The sequence below is a fragment of the Scardinius erythrophthalmus genome (genome assembly GCF_964197995.2).
Source record: "Scardinius erythrophthalmus genome assembly, chromosome: 15".
Lineage (NCBI taxonomy): Eukaryota > Metazoa > Chordata > Actinopteri > Cypriniformes > Leuciscidae > Scardinius > Scardinius erythrophthalmus.
Window position 1 is genome coordinate 25,518,299 of NC_138235.1, and position 18,890 is coordinate 25,537,188.

The 18,890-nt window shown below is 39.1% G+C and overlaps 1 protein-coding gene across 2 annotated transcripts; it reads right to left on the reverse strand.

The window, feature by feature from the left end:
* Positions 1 to 279: 279 nt before the first annotated feature.
* On the reverse strand, positions 280 to 16,891 carry arhgef19 (Rho guanine nucleotide exchange factor (GEF) 19). 2 transcript variants are annotated; one of them, XM_081387367.1, is made up of 16 exons: positions 16,323 to 16,891; positions 6,356 to 7,007; positions 5,389 to 5,913; positions 5,113 to 5,245; positions 4,927 to 5,003; positions 4,586 to 4,824; positions 4,343 to 4,503; positions 4,062 to 4,214; positions 3,821 to 3,950; positions 3,605 to 3,679; positions 3,430 to 3,519; positions 2,642 to 2,805; positions 2,358 to 2,516; positions 2,126 to 2,205; positions 1,319 to 1,423; positions 280 to 1,205 (listed from the first exon to the last, which is right to left on the reverse strand). In XM_081387367.1, the coding sequence occupies exons 2-16, from the start codon at positions 6,984 to 6,986 to the stop codon at positions 1,048 to 1,050; spliced, it is 2,880 nt and encodes a 959-aa protein (XP_081243493.1). In that variant the 5' UTR covers positions 6,987 to 7,007; positions 16,323 to 16,891; the 3' UTR covers positions 280 to 1,047. The 2 variants fall into 2 exon arrangements, with proteins under 2 accessions (XP_081243493.1, XP_081243494.1); XM_081387368.1 differs by lacking the exon at positions 16,323 to 16,891 and adding an exon at positions 12,432 to 12,540.
* Between the last annotated feature and the right edge of the window lie 1,999 nt (positions 16,892 to 18,890).

Genomic DNA, 18,890 nt, shown 5'->3' on the forward strand with positions numbered 1-18,890 from the left:
CTTCTTTTCTGCAGCTTTTCAACTCTGATTTACAGCAGTTGGAAACCATTCAAGGTTCTCAGAACAGCTGTGACAAAGAAACTATTCTGTTTACCTGCTACCCGGCTGCTTTATTGCCCCATGGGATATGAGGTCAGCCTGGAATGAAACTGAAGTTTATGAGACGTGCTTTGTTGTAGTTGTGAGCATATGTGGCTGGGAATAAAGGTTAACTTTACACACAACCTAAAACCTCTTTTTTTTTTTTTTTTGCTCTCAGACAGACACTTGAGACACTTTCAGTTAGAATATATGCATTTATTTTTTATTTACAAAGTTACCTTAAAGGATTATTTCTCCGATGTGATTTAACATTCTCAGGAAATCAGTACTCCACAAAAAAATTGCCCCAAAAAATCTGCGTTACCAAAACAACAAATTCACAAGCAAACAGCAGAATCACTGACATAAATAATGGTTTTAATTTGATATTACACTTCCTGTTATTACACCAATACTATTAAGTAAATGATCATCTACAGAAGACTAGTGTCATAAAGTAATATTTCCAAACGTTGCAACAGCAACATCATTCAAAAAGTCCACAATTTGGTTTCAATGTTTCACTAGTAAAAGCAAGCATTTAGCTTTTCTGTGTGTCTGTTCAGTGAATCAGCTAACATCAAGACATCTCACTTTATTAAACTATCTGAGTCACTAGGTTGAAGATAAATCCTTAAAACACTTGAGAGTGAAATGATTGCTATACCACCTAAAACTAACCCATTTAAATCAGATCTTGTTATTTTGCTAAACATTTTAACAGCTGATATATCCAGATTTTGTGCACCCACATGTTGAGCCTGGGATAGCCATGTTTAAGCAGAGTCCGTCTGTGGGCTGTTAGAAAGTGCAGCACCATATGCTCCGGGTCGTCGCAAACGGGGCGAATGGTGGTAACGATTCTAGGGGCCCCTGGCTTTAGGGGGACCCCCGCGATTTCAACCGAGGGGTTAAAAATCTTGAAATACAAGCTTTAAGTAAAACAATGTCCCATACTTCAAGGTCTCAGAGAGTCTCTCCCTCTAATTTTTGTGAGACACACTTAATGCGAATGTTTTCACGGAGGTTTCGCAAACGAGCACTGCGGCTTGTGATCTCCTCCACGTAAGATTTGGGGAACCAGCCCCTCTCTCCATCCGACAACCGAATCCCCTCCACCCACCCTGTGAAGTGAAAACATTCAAATTTCATTTATCTCTTCTGCAGTCCTCCCACTTCTCTTCTTCAAAAGGGAAAAATGGAGTATAGCCAGGACAAGGGAAATTATTTTCCATACCATCACTTGTAATTGTTACAGCTTGAAGGATGTCTGCCTTCTCCAGCGTTAACTCATCATGCTCCTGTGACTGGTAGCTCTTGATGCACTGGACTTGAGATAGATCTGTACAGACACATGCAGAGAAACATTAAAGGGATACTCCATCCAAAAATACAAAAATATCTAATAATTTACTCGCCTTCATGCTGTCTCGCATGTATATAACTTTCTTTCTTCTGTAGAACGTAAACAAAGATTTTTAGAAAAAAAAATCTTCATTTGTGTTCATCTGAGAAAATTGTAATAGTTGGGCGGAGTATCCTTTAAATGATTTGTATGCAAATTTAAGTCTTAGCACCACAAGGCAGATAGGTTTTTCTTTTTCATTGTATGTTCCATCTAAAGAAGCTTCAAAATACCTCATTTTTTGTTTAAGAGTAGAAATATGGTCATGCAGGTTTAGGTTTTAAAAGACATGAGTGTGAGTAAATGTTGAGAGAATTTCCATTTTTGGGTGAACTATGCCTCTTAAGAGTTTTATTTGAGGCACTTAGTTCACAAGTAAACAGGATATTCTTGAGCAGAACTGTATATTCCACTTTGTTTTCAATGTTGTGTCAGTGAAATAGCTGATGACTTTATATGTCAGGCAAAACAGCCCCCTTTATTATCATCATAAAGTATCTGCAGCTTAACCTGGCCATGAACCACCAAATGCAACCAGACACAATTCATTTTTAACATGCCATTTAGATAACAGTGTTAAATCTTAAATGTAGTTAAATCTGAATTGCATGACAAGAGAGAGACAAAGAAATTACACACCATCATTCTCATTGGTCTGCTCAATGGCTGCCTTTGGGTCCGAGGGAAACATGGCTGTGATCCACCTCTGTTTGCTGCTCCTACATATAAAAGAAAATGTTCTTTACTCCGTTTTATGCATCTTGTGGGAATATATTTCCTGGTGTGGCTCATTTTCTAGGAACACACAGATCTATTTATCAGTGACAGGATTTTGGATGTTAATATTTGCGAATTATGTGAATGTCCTCACTCTGTGGGTGACTTGAGCAGAATCTGGTGTTTTAGCTGTTGCCCCTCACATAACTGCAGGTAGAATATGAATCCTGAGATTCCCTGAAGTTTCTGGCTTAGATCTTTTACCTTGAGGTCTTCAATCTTTGCATGTACAAACACCATGAACTTCCATGAGCTGTGACAGGAAAGAGAAAGGACAAATTGTGTAGCATACTTATATCATTTACACAGGGTTTTCAAATGGTTTTGCTTGATTCAAATATTACATTGGACATTGGTCTCCGATCCCATTAGACTTACTCTTTCCTCCGGGACAGCAGAAGACAGTCATTAAACAGATGAAGGTACACAGGGCGAGTGGTGAGTTTAAACTTAGACCCAGATATACTCAAGTTCTGTGTGTCCACTTCCAGAAGTTCACCATGTTTGACCAGCCAACGAGACTGAGAGATGAGAGGGAAAATCTAAAATAAAATAAATAGAATTTTACAAAAAGAATTTTGTATATTTTTGATAATTATTGTAGGTTAAAAATGTAGACTCTCAAACTGAGATTCACCTTTCAATTACACACTTCACTTACAAATGGTCCCCTATGGTCATGTCTTATTTGGCCTCTCATAAAATAAATAAATAAAAATGGCTGTATAACACTCCTGCATGATATAAGTGTAGGTGAAAGTGACATGTGAAGGCCAAGTATGGTAACCCATACTCGGAATTTGTCCTCTGCGTTTAACCCATCCAAGTTAGTGCACACTCATTAGGAGTAGTGAGTAGTGAACACACATTTGGGCAGCCATTTTTGCTTTGGTGCCCGGGGAGCGATTGGGGGTTAGGTGCCTTGCTCAAGGGCACCTAAGAAATTTCCTGCGGATATTGAGAATCGAACCCGCAACCTTCGGGTTAACATTCTGACTCTCTATTAGGCCAAGACTGTGCCAATACCCCTGCATGATATATTATACCTATCTACTTAAACATTACAATAAATTTGACTCTCTATTAGGCCAAGACTGCCCCAACACCCCTGCATGATATATTATACATATCTACTTAAACATTACAATAAATGCTTGGTGTAATACCTTGCCCTCAAAGTGAATTTTCTTGTTTAGATGAATTAGTTCTTCCATCCTCTTCATGGACTGCACACTGGAGTTACATTCCTTTATTATCTAGTGCAGCAAAGCACATTTAGTTTTCATTTCATGATTTTTAAAACATTGTGACAATTATGAATTCCTCTCCTGCTTTAGTCACCTTTTTGAGCTCATTAAGTGCTTTGGTGGCAGTGTCCTCATCTCGTGATCCAGGAGTTGTTCTCTTTAAGATGTTCTATAAATGGAAAAGGTTGATACCACAAGACAATTTAACTGATGAATTTTGTTAGCCTGGTTCTAAAGCTTGATGATAGCTTTCAACTTATAAGATAACATTTGAAAAGACAGAGATTGTGCACTGTCCATGATGGAATACCTCCACTAGCATTTTGAGTCGTGTGATCCTTTGAAAAGGAAGGATAAGGAATGATGTAAGAGGCAGCCTCTGGCATATTGGGTCCTCTTCCAGGCGAGCAAGGATTCCAGGGAAACGAGGATTCTCTTGCCTAAGAAAACACCACAACGCAAATGTATGAACCTCTTAAACAGGGCAATAACTGCAACATGCACATTATTATGCTTGTTAGAGAACTGTTTTACAGTAAGAGACTGTTTACAGTAGCCGTTGATAGGTCTGTTCCTGATAAGCTTGATTGGTGACATAAGGCAGATAAACCCTCCGCAGTGCAGGACAGTGGTCAAAGACAATGTCACACACGTCAAAACGCAAAATGTCCCCTTCTAACCTATGCTCTAGATCTTGAAGAAACCTATGGACATAGGGAGAATTGAAAGGGAGAGAGAGACAAAAACAGGGATTTCAACTGTGCACATCTCAGCAGAAGGCCCACTCTTTCAAAAATAGCAAAAAATTGTAGAACTCTTCATCTTTATTTACCTCTCACTGACTTCCTTCACATCAGGCAGTTTGGAAAAGAGCCATTGCCTCTCCTGCATCCCAAGACTCTCACACAGCTCAGGAGACATCATAAAATGGTCAACTGCAATAGACAAGCTGCGTATGTATGAGGCCTCTGATGTCACTAACTCAAACTTGGCCTGAAAAGTCAAGAAAAAAAATAATTATTTCTTTTTCAGCAAAACTTGCTGGTTGAAACAGACTTTCTGAATGTGGAGTCACCTCCTGCAGTTTGCGCTCTTCATTGCTGAAGTTGTCAAGTTGTCCACTGGACCGAACATCAGGAATATCCTGCCAAAGGGAAAAGGCGGAGCCTCGTGATGAGCGGAATGAGCTGGATGGCGAGAGGTTGCCTGGGGACATAGAGTCCCCTCTTTCTTCATCAGTTCCTGGCTCTGCCCCCTGCTGCCTCTGAATCTCTCTGTTGATAGCAACATCACTGTATTCCTGATACAAAATCACTGAGAGAGAGGAAGAGAAAAATGGTAAATGATACTAAAATATAATAAACAATATAAATGTACATACATCAAATTCCAGATTTATTTATTTATTGGTCTTACAGTTCGGCAAGAATCTTGATAGACGTTTAGAGCTGGGAGGACTGCCTCCATCCTCATCAATGGAAACCTTTCTCATCCTGTGAAAAAAAAAAAAAAAAAAACTGTAGAAAATATGTTAAAACAGAATTTGTTATATTCTACTCACTACGTTGTTCTCTGTGGGTACTAGCTGAGTTTTAGAGCCACCTTTGCTTTGAACTCCTCCTGTGCAGTGGCAGATTACAGTCAGCAGAGGGCAGTGGTGGTGCAGACCCCACCGGACTATGTGGTGCAGTGTCACTTGATCCCCCTGAGAAGCAACGTCTGGAGTTGGGTTTGTCTACAAACAGACAAGGGAGGGAGAAAGTATACAAAAGGGATAGAGCTGAAAATATAGCACTGACATGTCATAATGACATCACAGCACAAGACTTTCACAATAAAGTCTTTCATTAAGCTAATCAGTACTGATGAGTCACTTACAGTCTGAGCTGAGGTTTCCAGACAGGTGGCGGTCCCGGGAGGCCACACGAGCAGAAAGAGACTTGCCCAGCTTAAGGGTAAAAGAGTTTTTCCTCTGGGAGAGTTGCAGGCGGGAGATGAGCTCAGAAGCAGAGAAGCGCCGGCGCTCATTGTCTGCTGATCGAGAATGGGACAGAGGTAGTGAGGTCCCACTGTTGAGGGCAGGGCCTTCCAGGGCTCTGCAGTCTTCTAGGCCCAACCTCTGCCTCTCCCCATCATTTACTCCCTCCTCTGATATGGCAACCTCTTGAGGGATATCTAAGAATGGCTTTGGAGAGGTCGGTGTGGCGAGAAGAGAGAGGTCCTCATCTACCCCTGGGAGTGGGCTGGAACTTTGGGATGTGGGGATAGTAGAGCCTACCATTCCAAGCCCTCCTTCTACGAACGATTCAAAGGATGTTGGGAGCAGGTAATCACACTCCACACCTGGGCTGCTGAGAGGCTCATCACTCTGAGTGTCTGGAGAGTACACCCTCATCCTACGCCCTATTAGCAACAAGGAACATGATAAAAGGTACCATCCACTTGTTACATTCACCTGTAGTTTTAACAGACACAATCACTTTAACACAGTAGTACATAACCTTGTTCGTATTGGCCTGTCAATAGAACAGATTTTGGACAGCTCCTTAAACAAACACACTTTATTCAACTCAACTCATTAGTAGAAACTCCAACATCCAAAATGTGTATTGTTTTGAGAAGCCTACAGGGACAGGCTTGGGAACCACTACTGTAGTGTATTAAAACATCTGACAGGACATTAGTATGCTTTTAAGGATTGCACTAAGAAAAATCATCTATCCGAAAGCTCCCGTACAGTTTCAAGAGTGGTGAAAAACTGTGCACTGTGACAAACTATTTATTGTTTAAAACAGGAATGTAGGGCCAATGTGTCAAGACTTAGTTAAGTGAGAGTGGCACTTACTTATGGACTTCTCTTTTATGGATCCCAAAGAGGTGCGTCTTTGAGGGCGAAATGGGTCCAGACTTTGGAACTCTAAGGGGGAAGAGGGGGAACTCAGCTGCTGAGACTCAATAGAGTTCCTGTCCCCAGGTGCATATGAGGACAGAGGCAGAAATAAGTCTCGAGAGCGGAGACCCTTAACTTCTGGTTCAGGGTTTTCATAAACGGTCTCAGGTAAGCCAGTAATGGGTGTCCACGTTTGATCCTGAGCCACTTCCACATTATTGCTGTCCTGGGTCAAATAATTGTCCAGTGTTGTGTCTGTACTCCCATTCTTGGCAAAGTCAGATGGACTGCTTCCATTGCATCTGACAGGCTTGGAGCAAAGAGAGGAACTACAGTTTTCCGGTGTGTGTGATTGGAAACCATTAACGCTTGGCTGTTGAAGGTCAATGAAGGCCAATGTCTCTTGCTGACACACCGCAATGTGCTGATGCTGCCGCAGGAGAGGCCTACCTTCCCGAGAGTCACTCAGAGCCTGGGCCTCAACTGAGCCTGGGAACCACATGTCAGAGCTCTCGCCTCTGCAATGGAACGCTTGGAGGTGAGGCTGGAAATCAAGAAGAGGAGAGAATCCATAGCCAGGGAGCATGGCTCAGGAGGGACATGGGTACTGCAAAGCAATTGGGAAAAAAAACAGACAGAAATAATGTAAGGTATTATAATTAATGTACCCACATAACCATTGTTCTGAGAGATGCTGCATTTCCGAATTTCAGCACAAAGGAATAGATCCCTCTGGCCAATGTTTTTATTGTGCCAGCACAGATTTATGCACAGTAAAGCTTGGCTCATCTCTGCAGTTCTTAATGGATTTGGTGATCCACTGGGTAAAGTCAAGTCTCGCTGAACAGTCTCTGCTCTTCCCCCCGTGGCAGACTTGGCTCAGTCGCTGCCGATGCGTCTTCCTGTTCTAATTAAAGAGCGCAGCATGCAGCCCTACACCCCTATACTTATCTACATCATTTACAGCTGGATCCCTTACTCAAAACGGCATCTTCATGCAGAAGCTGCACTACAGAAGCAAAGCCAGTCACATGAGGACACTCTGATTTCTCAAACTACGCTAATGGGCAAGTGTCTAGTCTTGCTAGCAGCTTATACCTGAGATGGAATGCTTCACAAAGAAGAACCTGACTGAGAATGTCATCTTGGAAGAGGTTTTTTTTTTTTTTTTTCGTGCATATTTTCCATGTTTCCAAACAGCTTTCTATTTACCTAAACAAATCTGGGTCATGGGAGAAGCAATACTTATTAGTATTCAGTGTCTTGCCCTGAGGGACAGGCAAGCCTAAGATAGCTTGGGCTATGACATTTCCTGGGCTATTAAAGCAATGAAGCCTCAGCAAAATGTCAGTGCTGATGACCCACATCTGCCTTAAATCACTGACCCGTGAAATAAAAAGAGATCTTTTCTAAACTTGGAGATGAAATCCACCTAAAGATGCTAGTTGGGTTGCCCCTAGGTGTCTTAAACTCTACCTTGCATGCAATTTAGGCGTCTGTATGTCATGAACCAGAAAATAAAAGGTAATACTTAAACTGAATAAATCATTGTTTATTGTAAAAGTTTCAAAAATACCTTTTGCAAATCTTTGCACATTTTCTGAGAGGAAACAAAGTTTTATAGTCTCCCCCATCTCAGTTTCTCTTTTAAAGCTGATTGTACACACGGCTAAATCCAACTGCACGAATTTAACATGATCCACAAGCAAACATACTCTCTCTCTCTCTCTCTCTCTCTCTCTCTCTCTCTCACACACACACACACACACACATATATATATATATATGAAAAGCCCAGGTACCATATAATATGACCCTCTGTCCTGAAAAAAACTATGCACATCTGTACCAACATTGCACAACTAAACCCAAAAACACACTGCACAAATGATTACCTGTTCCCTATACTCTAAACAAAGGTTCCTTTATTTCCCCAGATGAAGAATGTTGTTAGTTGCACAGGAGATGTGATATTTATGGAATGAATCTGGATTCATCACATGCACACAGAGAAATAAAAGTCAGTTGGTATTCTCAGTTTATCTTATAATCAACATATAATAACCTTCTCATCTTCTGAAATGACATTTCCTTTCTGCTCATGTCACGGCTGTGTGTGCTATTAGATAATGAAAGCAATTGCCAAATAGCTATTCAGGCAATGTTTTAGCAAACTCACATTTACATCTGCACTACAGTTTTTCTTGTTGAATATCCTGTCATTAGGAAATAGGTCAAATTGTGGAAGCAAAACTTGGGAGCTGTTGTAAAATATAATTGTATTACAATTTACTGTGCTACACAAATTAAATGTACTGTACAAGCTACAGTCACTTTGTGAATGCTGTGCATAGCAATTCAATAATACACTACATTACAGTTCATTACCATATATCTATTCCATACATTCAACTTGATGTCTTGCCCATTTTACAATTCTCAGTAATATCCACCATGTAATTTTCCATGTTCTCAACATGTTATTTCCTTATGTTTTGGTCTTTGTTGCATACATTCTCCCTGTAATTTTGGAGGCTTCCTGTAAGTCAGGGCGTCAACAAAGTAAATGAATTGAAAACTGCCATCTTCTTCATTGTTGCTATGATTAAAGAAACCAATGCTGCAAAAGCCCATACAGACTGTTAAGAACCACATGAATCCACAAATATATTCAGCGATGTCAACAATAACAATTAATATTAGGACTAATATTTTGCATTTGAAATAAAGCGAAATATTTTTTTTCATAGCATACAGCTATCACTAAATCAAGTTAAATCCTACTGTTAAATAAAAATAAATATTTTATAAATTACTGTACATAAATTTTACAAAAGTTTTAAAAGTCAGAATGAAAACACCAAACAAGACCAAGAAAACAAAAAATGTTCCTCCTATTAATTTGTAGAATTTTTTGCTTGTTTGAGCACAGGGTCTAACAGTGTGGTGTGATAGGCTTCTGTTTGTATGTTATATTGCTCTGAAGCAGGCTGACACTGCTGGTCTAATTGGCCTGTGACAGAGAGCCCAGATCCAGGGTGCATCATGGCATCTGCCTTTCACACTCAAACACTCAAACACCTCTGCTCATTTTCAGCTGCTGCAACTTGATGACAAGATGCAGGTGGTAACAAATAAAAGATAGACATTATTTGTCAAAGATTAATATTAAAGGGATAGATCAATGAAAACAAATATTCTGTCATTATTTACTCACCCTTGTTGTTCATTGTCGTTCCTGAATGTTTTGATGATGAACTTCAGATGAATGGAAAAGTTTTATATTTTTTGATTATTCAGAAAGTCTCCTTTTATGGCAAATAACAGCATACAGATACGGTACAATATGAGTGTGAGTAAATAAGGACAGAATTTTCATTTTTAAGTGAACTATTTCTTTAATAGTTTCCTGTCGTGAAGTGACAAACTCAAATGGTATGATAACTTACTCTTGAATCTAGACAGGGCAGCTGTTTATATATTTCCTTTATATAATGGATGACATTATAATGGACACCTCATGTGTAAAAGTATTATTCTATAACAAAAGATGCAAATTCATTGTTGAGATTTTTATATAATAGCATTTAAATTCTGGTGGGGTGAGTGAGGACATCTGGAGGTGAAAAACACTTCTTTGTTTGTGTTTGGTGTGGGGCCTGATCCCCAAAAGTGCCTGAGGCCTTCCTCCACCTACTCCATCAAGACAGACAGCGAAATCCCTTTTCACATTCACAAAGCATTGACATTGCCCTCAACCATCTCAACACCAACACAACAGAGATAGAGCAAGAGAGAAGCCCATAAGTGTAACAATACCTGGTTTAAGGTATTACTCTAGCAAGCCGAGCTTGTTCAGACCACCTTGAACCACATGGTTTCATCTTAAAGAAACCACACCTTTAGGACATCCGTGCACTCACCTTCTTTCAACATTAACACCTCCCATATCGGACACACCCTGTCAAATACAGGAGCGATATGCACACAAGCAGTAGCTGAGTGTGGAAACAAAGCACCATTATCACATGCTGCAGTCAAGTATGAGTGCAGATGATTTTCAGTTTTATACACACAATAAACTAAATATAGTGCTTTGAATACTTGCATTTTTAAGCAGAAACCACATCACTTCACTAACCGAAATCCACTTACGTTTGGATAACCACTTAACAAAAAATAACAAAAATCTTTAAGAAAATCTCCTAAGTAAAAGTGCTTAATGTCAAGTAAAATCAAAATTGACCCGAATTACTTTATTAATCAGTTCCTCAGTGCATGTTATTCCAAAGACAAAAATAGTTTGTCTTCACAATCTTTAATCAAAACATAATAACTTACTCTTCTTCCGAAATTATTCTGATTGTCCGTCGACGTCACTTACTGGATAATGTTAAACAATAGCCAAATGGCTATTGTTGTAGCTCATTTGTCTCAGTTCTGGTGTGTCAAGCTCTGGTGTGTCCAATCAATTCCCGATGGGTTAAAATCAAGCCCCACCCTACATTTTACACTTAGAAATACATCAGATTATGAAAGTTAAATGGGTTGCGAACATCTCTTTGTCAGTCACGGTATCATGATGATTTGCATCACTGCACTCAGTATTCCTGCTGATGTTTGCCATATTTATACAGCTCAATCAGTTCTTTACTGTGCCGCTAAATTTGTGTCCCATTGCAACGATGACCTACTTTCACCGATCCATTCACTTCACACTCATTCACACTCAACTTCCTGTTTTCTTTCAGTTGCTGCTTGGGAGGTGAACTGAGCCAGGCGAATGCTCCCCCCTCCCCCCTCCCTCTGCTTTATTATATGGACAGGTAAAGACTAGTCACTCGAAGCAGCTTGTTTTGAAATGTGATCTGTACACTGCTTACACCTTGAGACTGACCATGCATGCAGGAGACGACAATAAAGGTTTGTGACATTGTAACATGCAGACATAATCATTTTAATCTAAAGTTTTGCTGGTATTCCTCAAGATTTTCTCTGAGAGACTGCATTCAGGTCAATACATGTAATCAAATAAAAACACAAATGATTTTATTCGCAGTAGGTCCAAGGCAACAGAGCGCCTGAAAACTCCTGCAGGCTTTGTAGATAAACAGGTGTGCATAGAGCGGAGCCAGAGAAAGGCCTTTTACACATACCTGTAGGGCTTGGCTTTTTCAGGATCACTTTTCATAGACAAACACAAACATGTGCACCACACACAAAAACAAATCCCCTAAAACACTGACATACATTTGTGCAAGCATATTTAATGTACAAAAAATATGTCAAGATATCCACGCATCTTAATTTAATGTGCTTTTTTATTTTGGCAATTTAATAGCCTGTTATAGATCCAGATTCTAGCGTTTTTAAACCATAAACTTCTAAAAGTTCCTTCAAACGGTGCTAGTGCCCTCCAACACAGTACAACAATCACACTAACCAGTTTCTTCTATAGTTTAAGCCTTGAAATCCAAGGACAGTTTGTGAAGGCAAAATGAGGACACAATAAAAATGGTTAACCATTAAGCCTTTTGTGAGCCGAAGAAAAGCAAGTTCATTATCATGGGCGACCCCCACTCCCAATAAAGATCTGACACTTTCCACATTCCCCAAATAACTGCGCTTCTGTCATTCCACTTAAATTGCCCAGTAAGCTGTACCCGAGAACAAACAAAGAGTCTCGTCTGTCTGAGCTCACGCAACAAGAACAGGCCTTATTTGTGTGGCTGCATCCTATCTGTGCTGACCATTGGGGGAGGCACTAATAGCGTGCAGTCACACAAACAAGGTCTGTTCTTATTGCTCCCCAAACCTCTTCCTTCACCATCTGTTCATTCTGCAGGTGAGCTCTGCTGTTTTTTTTAGCCCTTACAAGCCCTTTAAGGCCAGTAAGACTAACAGTTGAGTGAAGGGGCTTTAGATACCCATTCCACCCCGAGTGGCCCTGTTGACCTGAATTCGACAAGCTAAATGAGGGTAAGTGAGGAGAGAACGTTTTTGCATGCAAAGAGTGGGGACGGAATATTACTGGGTGTGGCATGGCGTCCTTTTCCCCCAGACTGCAGCTCTAGTACATGTAGGTGCAGATACAGAATCAGCCTGTTGCCTCCAACTGACAGGTGATGGGGCAGGTGCTCTTTACACAGGACAAACGATGGCAGGGAGGGAGGGAGAGAGAGAGGAGTTAAAGTTTGCTTTATAGGGTAAATCAGTGTCACGCAATGATATGCATTACACTAAAGTCAAACGATGCAAATAACCATTTCTGATCACAAAAAGTTAAGTATTGTATTCCATGGAAACCATGGTACTGAATGATTAGCATAAATATATAACACGTCATCTAGGTCAATGACATAAAAGAGGAAAAATATCTCTAAGCATGTCATGCGATATAACCATCCTGAAAAAAGTTATATTACCATATAAACATATTTTCCTTACACCTTGATAACACGTGAGTGTACAAATCCTAATCATTATTTTGACTATATTTTATCAGGTAATTTTTTTTTTGTTTAAAAAAGTTTGTTTCTGCATGCTGATTCACACCACATGACTTTAATTTGGACATTTTCTCAAATAATAATAATATATTTTAAGTTAACATAATAAAAATAATCATTCTAATAATATTTTAACAAACACACAGATTAATAAAGAAAGCATAGACTTTTAGAAAACATCTTTAAAAATGTATTGTAAAAAAATCTAAGAAATACTTTTTATACCCACCTATAATAGTATAACTACCTAGTAAGACTTTATTTTCATGAATTTCTTTCTTTTAATGAGGCTTTTTTCTTCAATATGATCATAAAAGAGTATCACCCTGATCACCTTTTTTTATTTATTTTTTATTTATATCCTAAAAAACATATCAAAATGAATTTTTCACTCAGAAATTACAAACATGCGTATAATATAAGAGGTATATTCAAATCATTATATGTATAAATAGCGAATTTAATTGTTTTTGTTAATTGTTTTAAATGTATTTTTGAATCAATTAATTTATATGACAAAAAAAAAAGTCATGTCTTGTCATTTACACTAAAGCGTGAGGAAATACAACATATTTTCCTGGTACACATTCCAGTTTAGTTGTATTGTTACTAAACATCCTGTGCCATCTATTGCCCCCCTTCAATCTGTTCTTATCTCTACCAGCATAAATGAGCAATCCAAACCTGCTGAGAACTATGAGAATGCATTGAGTCATACAAACACACACAGACTGGCACGGCCGAGCTGCAGGAGCGGCAAGCCGCAGGTTACGGTAGACATTCCAAGGGTCCGTCCGCCCCCACTGTCTCTCTGATGTTCATATCTGCCAACATGCTGACTAAAGCAAAGCACCATCAAACCACACCCTGTGGGATCCATCCATGCTCAATTATACATCCTAAAAGCTTACAAAATTCAATGTCTTCAAGGGTCTCAATAGATGTCAGTGGAGAATAGGGAAGAGTTTCACAGACAATTCATCTGGTACACAAGGTCCATCCAGTCTGAGTGCATGAAAAAAAAAATCACTCGATCTCACTCCATTCAAAAAAGACCCATATTTGTATGGTATAATCACTCTCAATACTAAAAGGATATCTCTTACACATCCAATGAAATGACGCAGCACATGCAGACAATGGTTTCTGAAGCTATACAGGATGAGGAAGAATAAGGCAGGGAGATTTTATTGTGACTTGATACTTTTTTTGTTTACCCCACATCCTCATGTTGGCATTCACTCATGACCCATCTTAAAAGGATCTCAGTTTCCAGGCAAATTACCTAAAATCGGTTTCGGTACGGTTTCTGCCGTTCAATAATTTCGTCTGGGCAGTCAGGATAATTTCTGTTCCCGCACAGCAGTGTATAGAGGAGAACATAAAGCCTTCCATCAGACAGGTGCTAGGTCATAAAGAGGACGTCACACCCTCCCTCTCAGAAAGAAAAGAAAACACTACACAACACATGCTCCACACATGGCATAAAACAGTGTATAAGAAGACTTAGACAAAATATTAGAAATGATGCCTTGGCATTGGCAAGTAAAAAGTGAACAGTTGGATCAACTTAAAAAAATTGCTTCAATTGGTAACACCTAAATAAATTAAGCTTTCTCAACTTAAATTATCACGTTTTTCATGATAAAACATGATAATTTAAGTTGAGAAAACTTAATTTCTTTAGGTGTTACCAATTGAAGTAATTTTTTTAAGTTGATCCAACTATTCACTTTTACAGTGTAAAATAACAAAAAAATTAAAGTTAAATTAAGCTAAAATAAAAACTATACTACTATAATAGTATATAAATAATAATAACACTATATATTTTTGATATTCAAAAGAATTAACTACAAATAAACTAGTACAATAACTAAAATGAAATAAAATAGTTGTTTTTTCTTCAAAGAAAACTCCTGTCTCCTCATCAATGCACATATTTGACAAGAAAGCACGCAATGAAAAGTCAGATTTCATGAACTCAAACAGTTCTTATCAAACTCTTCCAAGAGCAAATTATCTGGACTTTGCTATCCATAAATATTTTATAGCTTATTAGTTTCACTCTTTTACTGTACATCAACAATGATCTCATTTGTGTCAGCTCTTTTTATTCTTCTAAGGAATCGATCTAGAACAAAGTTAATGCTTAAATGAAACTTAACCAGGAATATTAAGTTTTATGATATCTGAAAGAGCAACAACTGAGCAACACATCTGTCCTATTTTCCTATGTCAATCAGTAATAGAATTTATATCAACAAAAATCCACTGCCAAAAAAAAAAGAAGATGCATGAGGAAAAACTGACCAACTAACATTTCTATATTGCTTCACACAGTAAAACACCGTCCCTGACATCGAGTTCATGACTGCACTGCCATCTATCCATGTGCAGTTCTTTTACAGCGTGTTCCAGACAAGCACTCACCTGCCCCTCACATCAACAGAAGCTCACGCATGCACACACTTACCATCTCTGCTCCCTGCAGCAGTAGAATATTAAGGGTCATATCCTGCTCAATCTATCGAACTATTATGCATGCAACATTAAGTAGCTTGCAAGCGATCGTGCAGCACGAGCATATTTGCATCTGACTGTGTCTGTTAGCAGGGCTGGAGGGCAGTGTTGCTGCTTGCTCTATCAGGATTTTATAAACTGGACCATATCCCAGGCGTATCATGAGATTTGTCTATACAGGTGATGAGTGTCAGATGTGCAAATCAAAACATTAAACTGCATGCATGAGCATCTGTTCAAAACAGTCTGGCAGAACAACCCAGCGGGACAGGTATAAATGACCTAAGTTTATGTGACCTTAAACATTCACCATGTCACACAGTAAACAGGAAGCAGTAATAATTTTGTTGTTGGCAGCAACAGATTACAATGTGTAGGATCAGCCACTTCTTTGAACAGTCTGAGACCACTAGACAATGTTTTTATTATATATACACATATATATCATATTAAATATAATTAATATTAATTAACATTCACAATAAAGTATATATGCACAGCAATTGGGAGCTGAAATTAAAGTTATAATTGAACTTCTACTGAAAATTAAAGTAAAACCTAATGATCATGTTCTCCAGCATGATTTGAGCTTATCCAAAGAGCATATTGAGCTTTAATGGAAGCAAGAGCATCTGACCATCTGTGCAAAGTTCACATTATCAAATTTACCTGAAATATTTCTTCCTAATTTCTCTTCACATTGTTTTCAATTTTTCGAAATCCTACTTTTCATTTATTTCTGGATCCTAGAATTTCCATGTGGTCTCAGACTATTGGTCAACTGCCTATTTAAATCATCCTCATAAACAGAAAGTACACAGTCTTTCCCCAGAACAATGTGGTTATATCATCTAAAATTCCACAGATTTTGATTTACAGAAAGCCAGTACCTCATTTGTATCAGTGGACTGTGGGCTGGATGGGGTCCATCTCCAGTGTGCAAATCCAAGTCATCCCGGACTGTGGTTGAGGTGTTATAGTGTCCATGACTGCCTTGAGTTCCTCTCGGCTACTTTGTTTCCCCTCAGCTGCTCTATAACTCAGTCAGCATGCTGCGGCTTGAGCCCAGATGATCCAAGTGTTCACTTCAATCACAAAAATACAGTTGACAGTACACAAATAAAACCCTACTAACTGTTCTAGCTACTTCAAAATACAGATTTCTCCTCCATATCGTTCCCCTTTCCTCATATTTCCCCTTCTCTCCAGCAACAAATGCAGAAAGACATTTGTCCTCCTCTCTCGCGCTGTCTCTGGCTCCCTCTTGCACTTATTTATGGTTTTATTTCTAACACCTGCCAGCAGGAAAAGGAGAGAGGCGCAAGCAGTCGTCTGGTTCAGAGGAGAGTCCTTCCTGCCAAGGAGGAAGAAAGAGCATGAGTGTGTGTGTGTGTGTGTGTGTGTGTGTGTGTGTGTGTCTGGATTCCTGTGTGTCAACAGCAGTACTTTGCAAGTGGATAGCAGGCGGTCGGTTTGGAGGGTTAGTTTGGTGGGGGCGAGAGATAGAGGGTGGGAAGAGGACTGTATGCGAATATCCTTTCGTGCATGCGAGTGTGTGCATGTGTGTGTGTATAATTAGGTAAGTATCAGTTTGAAGATAGCAAGTAGCTGAGAGGGCATGCCGAAACTCACTCAGATATGCTCTTTAAATCCTCTTTAACTCCTCTCCCTTTTGCACACCTCATTTATTCACTTACGAAGAACTGAAAGAGCCGTTCATCAAGCAAGCACGTGTGAAAGTTTAGAAGATCAGCAAAAAATCATTGAACTCTTTGGTAAACAAAACCCCTTCATGTTAATCTCCAGCCAATTATTGATGTGTTTCCACTGAGAAATTAGTCTATTCAGTGGGAAAAGCACATTAAAGCGTGACGGTGTGCAACGGGGTCTCTCTTGCAGGTGATGAAGCACACAGAGTTATTACATAGTTATTAATAAGCAAAAGGGGCTGCTGTCCACGTTGCATACTTCAGCACCTTGACATGTACCAACCAACCCCGCCTGCAGGCTGAACAGCGTAGGAACGCACAGCAATCATAACAATCAAAAAATGAAGGAGAGGGAGGAAAAAAAATCTTAAGAGCCAGAGGCGATGGAGATTCTTTTTCGATTTTTGAGTGGGTGGGGTCAGAGACAAATCATTATCAGAACACCTGTCTGCTTCTCACTTTAATATATCAGAGTTGCTTGATCCATCCATTCCACACACAAAAAAAGGGGGGATAGTGTAGATGCATTTTTGGTTAGTAAAGGCTTTCAAAGGGGCAGGTTGTACGTACAAATCTGGCCTCGATGGTGTGATCAAATTAAATGGAATGTGAGAACCAGAGATCTGCAGAAAGTACAGCTGAAAAGTGGGGCAGAAGCTGCCTACATGGACATGTTAACCAAAGATTAAGGATCTGATAAGTTTGCCAGCTGGCATCAGCGCTCAAGCTCTGGAATACAGAACTGCAGTGGCTTAGCATTAGTGTTGTCTTATTCACCTTTCTAACTTGTTCAAGCATATCATTTTCGTTCTTGTTCAAGCTAACCATTTTTGTACAATTAGGCATTGTTCGACAAGACAGGCGTAACTAAATTAAAGGGGTAGTTTGGCCAAAAATTACATTTTGTGATCATTTTTCTCGACCTAATGTTGTTCCACACCTGTATGACTTTGTTCTTCGGTGGAACACAAAATTAGATATTTAGAGGAATGTTCAAGCTGCTGTTTTCCATATGTTGAAAATGAATAGTGACCACAGCTGTCAAAAAAAAAATTCCGTGACCAATGATTTAAATTTATCACACAACCCATCGTATGGCTTCAGAAGTAGGGCTTCACAATTAATCAAAATAAAATCAAAACTTAGTGTTATTATTAAATCACAAAGGCTGTGAATTAATTTAATAAATGCATGCACTGTGCATTTCAGATTAAAACGCAGCACTGTGTATATTTACACGCAAGCAGCTCATGATCCAATGGTTTCAGCAGCTTAGTTGCAGGAAATGTTCTACACAAATTGATCTCTGCAAGCTCTGTTTAGAGCGCTTATAATATGCATTTGGAACACAACAAGCATCAACAATCTCTCTAAATTTGTAAAAAGGCGGCTGTTGCCAACAAAAGAGAAGCTTTAAAATCCCCTGGTGCTTTACCACCGAAATAAAAGCTCCATGGTTTGTTTGAAAGCAAAAAATGAAGACAACCATAAATATTAGTATTAGAATTTTACAGCTGGACTGTAAAACTATTACTATATGGCTCACTTATAATACTTTTGCTGTGCTTTTTTGAACTTTTTCTGAACTTTCAATATACAGAAGACACAGTGTGAACATTCATCAGTATGTCTCCTTTTGTGTTCCACAGAAGAAACAAAGTAATAGTGGTTTGGAATGGGTTTTTCATTTTTGGCTGAACTATCCTTTTAAATCTTGTCCTCCAGCATGTAAACACTTCAATGTTTATT